This window comes from Amborella trichopoda, chromosome 13 (genome assembly GCF_054954075.1).
Source record: "Amborella trichopoda isolate Santa Cruz 75 chromosome 13, AtrichopodaSantaCruz75HAP2 v2.0, whole genome shotgun sequence".
Taxonomy (NCBI): domain Eukaryota; kingdom Viridiplantae; phylum Streptophyta; class Magnoliopsida; order Amborellales; family Amborellaceae; genus Amborella; species Amborella trichopoda.
Genome location: NC_142348.1, coordinates 35,529,086 through 35,542,959, shown reverse-complemented (window position 1 = coordinate 35,542,959; position 13,874 = coordinate 35,529,086). Strand labels below are relative to the sequence as shown.

The 13,874-nt window shown below is 38.6% G+C and overlaps 1 protein-coding gene across 3 annotated transcripts in view; it reads left to right on the top strand.

The window, feature by feature from the left end:
- The first annotated feature begins 281 nt into the window (after positions 1–281).
- Positions 282–13,874, top strand: part of LOC18446286 (crossover junction endonuclease EME1) — a 49,026-nt gene continuing 35,433 nt past the window's right edge. For 2 of the 3 annotated variants that reach the window (XR_016048157.1, XM_088856562.1), the window contains exons 1-2: positions 283–792; positions 6,479–6,966. Coding sequence is in view for 2 of the 3 variants with exons in the window: in XM_088856562.1 (XP_088712688.1) it covers positions 477–792; positions 6,479–6,966 (804 nt within the window). In the remaining variant the exon portion in view is untranslated. Of the gene's footprint in view, positions 793–6,478; positions 6,967–13,874 lie in introns of all 3 variants that reach the window. The other variant, XM_020674885.2, reaches the window with a different exon arrangement.

Here is a 13,874-nt window from a genome sequence, read left to right as displayed (position 1 = left end):
AAAAAAATTAAATTCAAAGAAACTTCGGATAGTTAAATTTGTAAACTTCATATCTTCAAGTTCCGAAGTTTGTCTTGGTAAATTTTAGACCGTTTTGAAGTCTGTTTCTAAAGGTAAACTTTGAAGATCTAAGACATGAAGTTTGTTTCTATATTTATTTTTTCGTAATAAAGTTAAAGTTCTCACTTTCAAAATCGCAAGGAAGGCCTATTTGGTAAAAAATAAAAATTTGAAAAAAAATTATATGTGAACATAAAAATGGGAAATCTGAGGGTATTTTTTAAGTAAGGAATATGTGGGGATTTTCATACGAGGATTGGCCGGGTCGGGCCGGTGTCATAAGCTAGTGGGGAGTTTGAGCAGCGGTTTTCCCTCTCGAATGATCGAACCATCCTCTCTCCATTCAAATGACGAAGAGCGCGGCCCCCTTTCTTTGAGTGACAGGGTTCTTACTCCCCTCTCTCTGAATTTGGAATATGGATCCGGTATCTGCTGTGGACATCCCTTCTGATGAAGATGATGATGACAATGCAGATGCTTCTCCATCAGTAACTCTGAGAAAGGGCGGATCCTCCTCAACCTTCCCTTCTGATGTCATTGTGCTCATTGATTCCACACCTCAAAGGCCACATGTTGGATCCCTCTTCCAATGCTCCACACCGTCTGTGGTGCCGGAAACCCCTCTCTCTGATACGATCGAGGATTCAGTTGTGAAGCCTCCGATTCTCTCTGCTCCTTTCTCTTCTGTGTGCTCCAAACTCAGGAGCCACACGCCACTCTCAAAATGCTCTGGTAAGTTGGGAAGAATTCTTGCTTCTAAACTGCGAGCTCTTTTCAGTTTCTTGGATTTTTTTGATTTCACTTTGAGGATGGCTACACATTTCTCTTTTGGTTGGGGAGCATTATTTATTTCCTTCTGATTAATGATGATTATTGATGAAAGTCATCTTTGGCGTTGCTTTCTTCGGATTGTTGCAAGAAGATTGGAATTATCTCTTGGCAGCTTTTTAAATGTGGATGTGAACATGATGCCGTCGGGTCCAATGCGGCTCAATGTGGTCCCGATGTCCATGCGATTAATAGACTTTAATAACTTTTAGAACTTACAAAAGTATAATTAGGCATAGAAAAACATAAATGTGTGATTTATCTGATAGTAAGCATTTTGATTTTGTTAATTATCTCTAATTTATTACCTGTCTGAGTCCCCTGATAGCCTGATAAAGAGTAACAAATCTTGTTCTCTTTGATCTCTAGTGGCTAAATGTTTAACACGAAGAAAATGTAGAATAAAACAATCTATTCCATCTCATTCACTAACTAAATGGGACTTGAGTCCTTGGCGAAATTGCCTAATTACCTCGAACCTTGAAGCTGTCAGGGCCATGGTATTGAAAGGAATGCTGGCTTGGTAATACCACTTAACAATCCATCTACAGACCCTATTCCTATCTTCTGTTTTGTATCTCTGTTCAGGTGTGCGTTGTTTTATTCTTTCCTCCTGTTCTCTACCACAACATCAGAGTTTGGGGTGCAAAATACATCCATTGGCCCCTAAAGGAGAGGTCTTTTTTTGCCAAGCATTGCCACCAATATTTATAACCCTCTCCCTTGAAAATCTATGCCCACTTCCAACTTTTGATGCATTTTCTTCACCATCAAATACTTGAATTTCATCTGTCAAAGTTTTTTCATCTCATTTTCTTCGTTTTTTTTTTTTTAAATCTACTTATGCCATAATCTCTTTTCTAATCTCATAGGTTGTTTGGAGGCATGCTCTAACATTCCGGGAATGCCAGCTAGATGCTCCTTTCGCCTGAAAATAGTCTTGTATAAGTATTCCCACATAGAGTACCTTTTGCACGAAAATAGTTTTCTATTAAGTATTCCCACATGGAGTACAACTAGCACAGCTTCAATCCTTAGGATCTTTAAGTTCAACTTCGCATATTTCCAAGCTAGATCCCTATTACTCTAAGAAGATGATGACATTATTTCAAAAACATTGTCGGGAAATGGAAAATTACAAACCTACTCAGGCTTGAATACCCTTGATTAGTTGGTGAAACGTTGCCCAAGTACCTTCCAACTAATGCACAAAACAATCTTAAAGGAGTGCCCAAAGAATCTCCTAATTTCTTTGAAAAACTTTGGATTCAATACAAAATTTCATTTATTTGTTTGGTTATTTTCTTAGGGGGTATATACACCCTCAAATTCTATCCCCTTATTCCATGGACCCCGTGGGTTGGGGGGTGTTCATACTTTTGGCTCTGCTTGTGGGCATGTTTTCTGCCCATGAACAGTGGCTACATATGCGGGCTCATTGTTCATGGTGCAATGCACCCACATCTATGGATGATACTTCACCATTTTCCACATTTGTGGCTAGAAGCGATGCACTCTAGGCCATCTAGTGCATTACACGACTGGTTAATGTGTTATGCGGTGCGGAAATTATAGAATTTATTAGAGCTAGCAGCATAGTTTAAGAGATTAACTATAAGTCTTCAAAAAGAAACAAGAGAATTGTGACTTGGAACTGGTTGCGGTTGATGGGCCAACGAGTGAATGTTAAGGAATGAGTTTTCATACACTTGGCAAAAGGGGGTTAATGCAAAATAGATATAAAACTAAAGCTATTTAGGTCATTTGGAAAATAAAAAACTGGAAAAAAACTTGCACCAAAATTCCCCTTTGTTCCTCCCATCGAAACAGTGTGCTCAATCATGATCACTTGAGTTATATGCCCTCAAGTGATTCATAATCCATCTAAGTGTGCAGTCCATCCAGACCATTCACCCAATGGCACCAACCACACACGTTCTCATGTACAATACTCATCGTGACGTATTGCAAGATCATCAACCATCTTATGAAGTTCATGCATATGCTTCTGGATCAATATACTCTCTCACTTGGTACCCAACAACAAAAATGTGTCAGGTATCCACACTCTACAGCACCCATTACGAAAGCCTTGATTTGATTGGTAGGGTGAGTTACCATATGATCTCATAAAGAGATACATCTCTGATACTCAACGGCTGAAATAACCTTAAATTTACTCGAGGGTCTCGTTTATAACCTATATGGTGCTCCCTCCTATAAAATTTATCTTTTGCTCCAGCCTAAGCTGAGTAGTTTTTTCGAGTATGATTTGGTGGTAGGAGATCTTGATTAGTGGAACTAGAGAACTTCAATTCTTAACCAAAGGATCTCGGTCCAATAAATTTTATTACTCAATCCTAACTAGTTTGGGATTGTGATGTTTAGTACGCAGGGATCGAGTTACTTAGATTTAATATTTCACGAAACATTGACCCTCAATCCATCGATCCCGCCCCCAATCCTGGAACTGTTCTCGACAATTAGGGTACGAAACTACGGATATTCCCATTATGATGCAAGTCTTTCTTTAAATACTTCCATGAGTTGGGGGACTTGAATAATGGTCACTAATTTGTTGATGCTCACTAATGGGTCACCAAAATCAGCAAGTTGGTTGGCCATGACACACGTCTTCAAATAATTCAAGCACCCATTGATTTTTTCTCATATTGTAAATATTATATCTTTCATATAGCACACACTTGGCCACATAATTATCATCGCTGTGCCTTTTTTCAATAGCATTCTACAAATCTTTAGCATTCTGATGACGTTGAAATACCTTGTATAGTTTATCATTAAGACAATTTAAGATAGCTCCTCTACATGTGAAATCATCATTTTCTCACTTGGTAAACCTTTTTCTATCCCTAAGAGTTGTGTCATCAATAGGTTCTGCTGGTTTCTGTTCATTAAATCACATGTAGGCATATAGCTACTCCATAGCATTAAGCAAGAAAAACAAATGACTTTTTCAAATAGAAAAGTTGAACCCATCTAGTTTCTCTATCTTTACCAAATCGGAGAGACTAGTCTTTGTAATATCCATTCTAAGTAACCTCGGTTATAATACCAAGCGTTAATATTCATTTGAGATGGTTAAATTGGAACCTGGTGCTGGTCCTGCTTAAGCGTCCCCGGAGGGGTAGGCTGGAAGTGGTCCTATCCTTTGGCTTATGCATAAAGTGGCTGCTCTCAGGATCCGAACCCACACTCTTGCGCTGGCTACTCAAGCCTTTTACCTGTGACGACCCCTATTGCAAATTCATTGAACCAAAATATGTAATGAGGTTTATCTAACAAGAATCACTTAGAACGATATCAATCACTAGCATGCACATAGTGCTATGCATTTAACAATGTCAAAATCAGCATGCAATATTCAAATGATGCGCTCTCCAAACTGCACCAGTATGCCCAAAACTGTGCTTTGTCTTTTCATATTTTCCCTTAAAACATGCATTATTAACATATGAATAACAAAGGCCAAAGAAATGAATGTCCCTCAGCAATCTATCAACCACCAACAATGAGCATGGAAAATGGATGTACCTCCACAATGTAGATGCTGAAAAACAACCAATCTTTGGTTGGATTCATTCCAAAAAAGATCACTTTCATGGATATTGGTTAGAGGAATAGAAAGGAAATATTATAGGGCATTAGGTTAGGTAGTGGTTGTTTTCAAGGTGATCTTGTAAGGCTTTGGGGTGCTTACTTGTGACCATGGCACCTATGAATTTTAGAGTCCAAGAGAGGAGGTATGGGTGAGGAGAGAGAGAGAGGGATAAGTGCACTATAACTATCTTCATCAACTCATGTCTTTTAAAGCTTCCATGTTCCAATAGGTGAAAATTGGAATGAGTTTTCTCACGCTTGGCAAAAGGGGTGCATGCGATATAACTATAAATTTAGGTCCATTTGGTCCTTTGGTAAATAGCTATTTCGGAAGAAAAAAACCATGGAAAAAAACCGTATGCCAACAAGACTGGGATGAATTTGTCTTTTAAACATGATTTCATCTTCCTCTACATTACAATTTTTTCCTTTGCCTTTTGCACATGAGTTGCTTGCTACTACTTCCACCAACTTAGGGCGTGGCCCTTTAGCCCATTAGCGGCACATTTTACCTTCTTTTGTTTGGATAGTTCTTTCCACTGTGCAATTCAACCTAAGAATTCTTCTAGTTGCGACTGAACATAAAATTCATGCATATCCATATGCCTTTATCTACTCCATCTAGAGCATGAACCATGCGTTCCTCAAGAAGAAGATCAATTTCTTTCCCCTGGTTATGGAGTGGACCTTTATTCTTTCCTTGATCATGGAAAGTTTACCCCTTGATGATTCAGACCCATTATTGTCATGGATCGTTGTAGCTCGATCAGATCGGTTTTGGCCCATCTCGTGCGGTAGTTCTTCAAATTGCATTGAAGTCTATAGGTCTGAAACCACCACCACGGCCACGGTCTCCTCGGTTCCCTCTAAGAGCCATTGAGCAAAACTGCAACATTTAGGGCGCTTAGAACTGACCTTCTCTGATACCAGATGATATAGAAAACGAAAACACAAGAAGAAAACAAATGTGTGATTTAAAGAGAAATGGAAGCTTACATGCTAACTGTAATGGCTGCTATTGGTTTAACTAGGAATAACAAAGGCCTAAAGCTCAAGACTAATTTAATCATTTATGTACCAAACCTGAAAATAAATGTAATCTTTAACATCTATTACAACTTAAATCTAGATCATAAACCGAAAGAAAAGAAAACCCAAAATTCTTCCTTTGATGCAAAAACTGACAAAACTACCCCTAGACTTGCACTCAATACTTTGAAGGCCAATTGTGATATTCAGGTGTGTCTTTTTGGCAAAATCCAGTGGGCAGAACCTGCTCCGCATGTTTTAGCTTCATAGAGCTCTGTGAGACCTTCACAATGAGTGTTTATAATTGTAAATCAAATATACAAGCGAAAAGTTATGCCTCCGAAAGGCACAGTGCTCAAACCGCTTACATAGGTTGGCTTTGATTCTTTCCATGGTATTCTATGTTCTTGAATCAATAATTTGGAAATTTTAAACTTGAACCTATCTTCTTAGTGAGTCTCGTTTCTTACCAGGAGCCTTTGCTGTACAAAGGTTCGCTTTGACTCTTTGTGGGACCTTATTTGATATTGTAAATATTATTTGATCAGGGTCATTTATTGCGGATCTTATAGGTGAAAGCTTACTGTGTATGCTTTCCTACCATGTTTGGTTTCTACTTTAACCCAGACGAATATTTCCAATTTTTCCACTGGTAAAATGAAAGAGCCGTAGCACATATTTCTTCGAATTGAAGGTATTGTGCTGTCTTTTCTGTGTCATATGTACACATGGCGAAATCATGTAGTTTCTTTTCCTATATACTCATATGCTACTTATCTTTGTGAACTACTCCCCTGTTTTAATTTGCCTATATAGAACCTGGACCCTGATTACTATAGTTTTTTGAAGTGTTTTAAGGAGTTCTAGAGTCTCATTTGAACACTGATACTTTTCTAAGTATTTTCTTGAACAAAAAATGATTGTCCTTGTTCTTTGATAGGATTTGGTGCTGCAATCTGTTTGGACTCTGATAATGAGTCTGAAGGAGGTTCTCAACCCATGACTTTGAAGGAAAATAAGACAAGCGTTGCTGTTCATTGTGTGAAAGAGCACTCAGACATTAACCATGTTGTCCACAATTCTGGAAATTCCCATGTTTCAAGCTCTGAGGAAAAGCATTCCAGCCCTTGCTTGATAGCAAAGCATGGATACCTTGGCAGTGATGATGAACATGAAGTTCAAAATTGTTTTGAAACTCCTATTGTGTTGGAAAAGAGTGCATCCTTTGCAAAATCAAAATTTTCTGATAAATGCAGTGATTATAAGGTATCGGAATCAGTTCTATTGAATGCTAATGAAGAGTCAATCGCCAATTCTTTTGGTGAAAGTGGCAGCCAGATTTTCCCTATAGATGCTGATTGTGTGCAAATTCTAGACAGTCCTCTGCATGGTTACCCTTCTCCTCATGGGGCTCCCTTGTCTCCTCAGGTAAATTTGTATAGAAATTGGGGCCATCTTTATGAGAAATAAAAACAAAATCAGTAATGTTTTTATGGGAAAGATTGGCATACTTTTTTTTATCAGCACAGTAAGGGAAAGCCCATTAAAAGGAAAGACATCCATTGGGCTGCCTTTTTTTTATAAATTGATGTACATTTTTCGCAAGTCACCTTGAATAAGCACATGTCTGGATTGGTTCTATCCTTCTATATTGTCGGAAAAGATGTTTTTTGTATCTCTTTCAATGAAATGATCTATTGTATGATAGATAAAAAAATTGCTCATGAAAAATAAAATAATTCTTTTGTGAGGTAGCAAAATTGACATGCTTAATTTTTTCAAAAGAAGTTTCTTCCTTCAAGCCTAACTATTTCATGTATGCTTCAAGCAGTGTTTCAAAACGCGCTAAGCAGGTTCTAGGCAGCTTGAGGGGTCCAAGCCGCTCAGCGCCTAGGCGAGCGCCCAAAACCTGGGCGGCCTAGTTGAATCCAAATAAGGATTTTGCAGTGCAGTTATGTCAATATCAGTTATATGTATTGCAGTCCATAATTCAAATTATACTACATATTAGCATTTAGCAACACACTCCATAAACATAACCATAATCCATAAGTCGGTTCATACTCCATATCCAATTAATTAAAATTTACAACCAACCAAATTATCAAACCAAGTTATCAAATAGTATCACATCAGTACTGCAGTACACCACCATGAGGAAGAAAACAAAATTGAATTATGAAAGTATGAAACTATGAAAGTAATACTTGAAGACTCAAAAGAATCTTCAACAGTTCATTACACAATACTTCAATCAAAGTTCAAACTTCAAAGTTTAATAATTATTCAACAATCAACATTCATCATTCATTCATCATCAGAAAATCTTGGGCAGTTGCATTGGCATCATATTCATCGGAGTCGATGGAGTCGTCACATTCCTCGACATATTGGTCGTCCCCGTCCTCATCCGTCTCTTCTGAATCAGCCTCATCTTCCTCCTCTTCCTCTATCCTTGTTTTCTGTGTAGAAGATCTAGTGGCCCTAGGAGGGTTAGCTGATGTCCTTGAAGCAGCCATGACCATGTCCGATGTCAATCCTTCATGCCCCTCGACCTCATCATCATCAACTAACCACTCCATAGCATGGTTTATATTTTTTGATCTGATGAGGTCTCTCTTATCTCTCTTAGCAAACCTGTCCTTCAAGAATTGATTGTACTTGACATAGACTAGGTCATTGAGCCTCTTTGATTCAAGCCGGTTCCTTTTCTTTGTATGAATCTAACAAAATCAAATGAAAGTATGAAACTAATTAAAATCTAATATCTATGGTTCATGTATTATTTATAAAATTATACAAATTACCCTTACGCCTTACCCCTTCAAAGGTACTCCAATTGCGCTCACAACCGGATGAAGGAGATGGCCAACTTTTGTAAATTTGGAGAACTAAATCCACGTTGGCTCCACCAATGGGCTGCAAAGATGTAGAATAAAATCATAAATAAATAATAGAATTACTTGATTACTTGAACTTGATGAATTTAAGAATATTATTAATACTTGGATCAATTTTGGCCCTTTGCCTCATCGCCATTGGACTTCCAAAAGACTTTAATGAGCACTTGTAACTTATCAGCTCATCAGCGTATATAATATCCTGCATATCAGGATCAGAGACTAGCACCTCTACACACTCATTAAATCCATTCATAATTGTGTCATTTGTTTGTATATCCTTGTCAATATAAAAAAAAGCTGGGTTCAAATAATAACTAACTGCATGCAATGGCCGATGTAGCTGCCTATCCCACTTCTCATCAATAATCTCAAAAACAGGCTTGTAACGGGTTTCTTCATCATTGAAATTTTGGGCTATCTCTCTTTTGCATTTCTTCATAGCATCATATAAGTAGCCCATAGAAGGCTTGTCACTATCAACCATGCGAAGGACTTTGACAAGAGGAAAAAATACCTTAAGAGCACCCTTTACCCCTCTCCAAAACGCTTTAGAAAGTATAATATCTCTCACCTTTATCCCAACCTGATCCTTAGACCACTTGTATGCTCTACACTCAGCTGAGATAAACATTTGCCTCAACTGCACTCTCCTCGAATTTATGCTTAGGCATAAGTACCAGGTCTCAAATCTCATGACCTCAGGCTTCACAATCTCTTTCTTCTTTGTAAATATACGTATTATGCTGAGGGTGAGATGGTGGCTATAAATAAAATTTGTAATTAACTTGGCCTTCTTCACTGCAGCTGATATCTTCGTTAAACGGCCAAGAGCCTCAAGCATGAGGTTTATACAATGTATGGTGTCCAAAAGATTCTAGGATAAGCTATGCGCAACAAATTAGATGCAACAACATTAGGAGCAATATTGTCTGTGACAACCTATACAACAAGATGTTCCCCAACCTCCTTGATCCCTTCTCTATCACTTTAAATATGTAATGGGCATCATGGATATGATCAGAGGCATCAATAAACCTCAAAAAGACAGTCCCCGTAGGACAATTCACAAGCAAATTCATCTCACTTCTTCTCTTCCTATCACTCCAAACATCAGTCATAATAGAAACTCCATATTGAGCCTATGCATCTTTCTTAAGTTCAATAGCTTCCTTTGTGGCACTTATTGCCTTTTTTAAACAAGGCTCTGAAAGCTCATATGGGGTTGGAGGTTTCATCTCACCGCCAAATTGGCCAACTGCCTCTATCACAGCATAAAAGCTGCTTAAGCGAGCGGTATTGAAAGGAATACCTGCCTCATAAAATCATATAGCAAGATAATATGCAGCTCTATCTCTCTCTTCCTTCTTGATTCTATTTTTAATGGTGGTTTGCTTTTTTGTTTTCTCTCTTGCAACCTCAGGGTCAGGCCGAGGTAAAAAACTATCCATAGGGCCTTTAACCCGAGACTTCATAGTCCCAGAACCAGAAGCAATTACAACTCCCTTCCCCTTTCTCTTAATAATGGATTGCTCAACCTCTTGACATCCCTCCCTTTCCTCATCACTATCATCATCATCAAAATTGACACGAATCCCAGACCTAATCTCTGTTATAGAGGCAATTCTCTCATCTTTTTTCATTTTCACTGTGTTCAAAAAATTGTTTATTTCCTCTTTAACAGCATCAGGAGTCTTTTTACATGGGGCAACATCCCCCATGATACCAGCAAGATGTTTCTTGAATGGGTTTATGCCCCCTTTTGTATCCTTTTCACAAAACTTGCATCTTATGCAATTTTTTTCATTAGGATCTGGGTTAGAGCCATATTTCCAATCCGGATCACCACTCCTATTAGATCTCGAAGAAGACATCTAAAAAATAATGGAAATTATTAGAGCAATAAAAAAAAATCACTTACTTTGAGTTTGATTGCTCCTCAAAGATGCTTCTAAATACTCCAAATCTTCTAAAAAACCCCCTAATAACTTTGCAAAACATTAAAAAGTAAATCTAATATCAATGGGTGGTGTTTTGATCAATTTTTGTTAACTTTGAGAAACCCTTCGATCCTAAAAAATTCACTAAAAACTAGATTTTTGGGGGCTTTCTCTCTAAAATTGGCTCCAACAAGTTTTAGGGTTCAAATGACTCTAAAACCCTAAATTTTGGCCCTTAAAAGCAAAACAAAAGGCCAAAATTGCCCCGACCGAAATCAATTTCCGCCCTTGGGCGGCCGCTTAGGGCTGGGCGCTGGGCGGCTGCCTAGGCGGGTTCCGTACCGTCTAGGCGGCTGCCTAGGCCTGGGCGATGCGCCCAGGCCTTTCGGACTGCCTAGGTGGCCGCCTAGGCGTTGGGCAGTCCGCTTTTTGAATCGTTGGCTTCAAGTGCTCTTTTTTTTGGTTAATTAGGCACTTGGAGAAACTTGATATTTTTCTGATACCATTGCATTCTTCAAGATGTCAATATGTTGGTTAATTCTTTGTTTTTGTTGTGTTGCATGGATTCTTTTGTTTGGGTGACTTACCCATGTCAGATATGTATCGAAACACATACCTTTGCAGATTCTTCTTTTTTGTTCACTAACCAATGACTAAATCATTCTAGAGACATGATTTTTTCCTTCTGACGAGAGACAATTTGTTTGTTTGTATGACTTTAGCCTACTAAGGCATATTGATTATTTTTGGTTACTTAGAGTGAAATGAAATATAAGGATTCTCCCTCTGTAATATATCCTTGTTACCACATCTTGTATGGCATGAGGAATTTGAAACCCTGTACCCATGTCTAGCATTGACACAATTACCCATGTCCATATGAAACGAAGTTTTTTTTTTTTTGATATTTTATTACCTGTAGATGGAGTATCGTTTGAACATTACTGTATTGTGCTTCCCATATTCTTCATGAATCTTATCTTCTCAGGATTCCAGAGAGTCTCCCTGTCCATATTGAACTTAAGTTTCACTATTAAAAAGAAATAAAAATCTTTATGGGATTGGCTGATTTTGGGCCAAAATATCTACCATAAGATGTGGACAATAGAGGGGTCTTTTTGGTTTGTGCCTAGTACAATGGCCTTGTAAATTTTGATTCCCTTGTTGGCAAGATGCATGGGAATTGGCAAGTGTTGCTGTATCTTTTTTTTTGTTATTTCCTGATACTTATTTGATTGGTTCTAGTCATTGATGTGCTTAATATCCTTTGACATGAAGATACTGCAAGCAACCACATGGTTCTTGTGAAGGATTATTATGTGGGATACTTTTTGGGGCATAATATATGCAATTTCTGGATGGGTTAGGTATTTAATATATATGAGATTCAAGAACGGGGGGAGACATTTAAATGCCTCAGCGTTGCATTAACATGCATCTCGTTACTATCATCTTTCCAGGAGATGCAAGTGTTCTTTAGTGGATTCTTTTCATCCGGTTAACATTTGCCCGGTTAAAGTTTGGCATTTTGTACAAATGGATCCCTAGCCAGAATTATTCTTAAAACATGCCTATGAGTCATTTGCTTAAATAAACAGACCTTGAAGGGGAACGTCATAGCTTTTTCCTATACCCTTGTTAGGAATGCAGACAATGGGAACCTGATTGCTGAGATGGCTATATTTACCCACAAGGGTATTCAAGTAATTTATATACTTGCCTGTGTATGCGAGGATGGTGTGTTAACCCATTCTACTGTTCATGGAAAAGTATATGGATCCAACTGCTTATTTTCTTTAATGAGTGTCAGTTATTTTCTCAGTTGTTTCTGTGGTTGTTTGTCAGTCTTCCAATTATTATTTCACTTTTGACAATCCATTCTAGGGTCATTACCCCTACAGAAATCATAATATTTTCTAGGTACTCCACTTTTGGTGGATTTAAAGTTTTAAACTTATCATGCCATGATGCCATCTTGAAATTTCTGATTAAAAATGGAATTGTAGTTTTTCCGTATTGGAGATTACTTTCAAAAGACATATGGTATTGGAATTTGTCTTGGGGGTTTGGCTGTTGTTTTCTATATTCCTTCACACCCCATCGACAACCTTCCCTGCTTCCATAGAACCATCTCTCACTAATGGGAGAGACCTCTATTTTGGAAGTTCTGGGACAAAGCATCAAACCAAATTTTACTCAGCATTTTGTAGCAACAAAAGAAGAATGAGAAATCCAAAGCCAGAAATTGGTTTTGCCTGCGATCTCGCTGGAGTGGCCTCAGAATTTCTGTGCCCCCATTTGAAATTCCCTAAGGCCAACCCTGTAATCCTCTACTCTGGCACTTCTGCATAATTGCGTGGCTCAAAGATGGCCTGAATCTTTGCTCTGCTGTGTGTCAAAACTGCCATGTCAATATTGACTCTCTTCTTCCCAATCTCTCTCTAGAATCAACATAGCTTGATTTTGTGAGTTTCGTCGATTTCCAAACCTTTAAGGCCCTTCTTAGGGAAAAGCTCGAGTTTTGGTACAAAGGTTGCGGTACTTACTTCACCAACTGTTCAGCTTAGGCTCTTTCCCTTTGCCACTAATTTTGTGAGTGACTTGCTGGAAAAGAATGGCAGTTTTCGGGTTTATGGGTTTTCGGAAGCCGGGAAACAAGAAAACATAGACATAATCAATTTAAATATTGGTCTTTTGGAGGTTTTCCAGCGAGAATTGTGGCCAAAATTGGAAGGTACTCTCTTGGACTGAAGGTTTTTATTGAGATTTTGGCTTGAAATGGTGGGGGTCTTGTTTGAAGTACGCATCAAGGTTTTCTGTTGAGAAATTTTGCTGGAAATGGGCTTCCAAGTCTGATACCAGATTTTTTTATGAGAAAGCTCCTTTTTTGGGGTTTTGGGTAGATAGACCGGGGGAGAGCATGATAGGTGTTGAGGGGCCTTGAGAGGAGAAGGGCTGTGAGGGAAATGGCACTTGGTAAGTTGAAACTTGGAAGCAATTTTTTTTGTTGAGAGAAGTTCACTATAATTGCATTATATTAGAATTTACAAAAAGTGGTGACCGAAATGGTCACTCAATACAAAGCCGAAGAGGGTTCCAAAAAGACCAAACCCGCTGCTAGAAAGGGAATAGAAGGCTACGCAATGGCACTGGAGCCTAAGAGGAAATATTTAGTGAGACCCCTTCTTTTGCCAATCTATCAGCATCAAAATTTGCTTCTCTGAAGGCATGACGCCAGGAGATCCTGAGATTGCTTGTTAAATGAAGGATCTTGTCAAAGATATTGTCGAGATGCCAAAGCCATGACGAGCAGGTGGATGCCCAAAGGATAATGTTCTTGGCATCACCTTCCACCACTATATTGTGACTCTAGGTGTGGTCAAATTTGCGAAGGCCCTCCAAAAGGACTAGAGCCTCAGCAAAAGCAGGGTCCGCAATCCCGATGGGTCGCCAAAAAGCCAGCAAGGTACTACCGTCACATGACCGAAACAGCCCC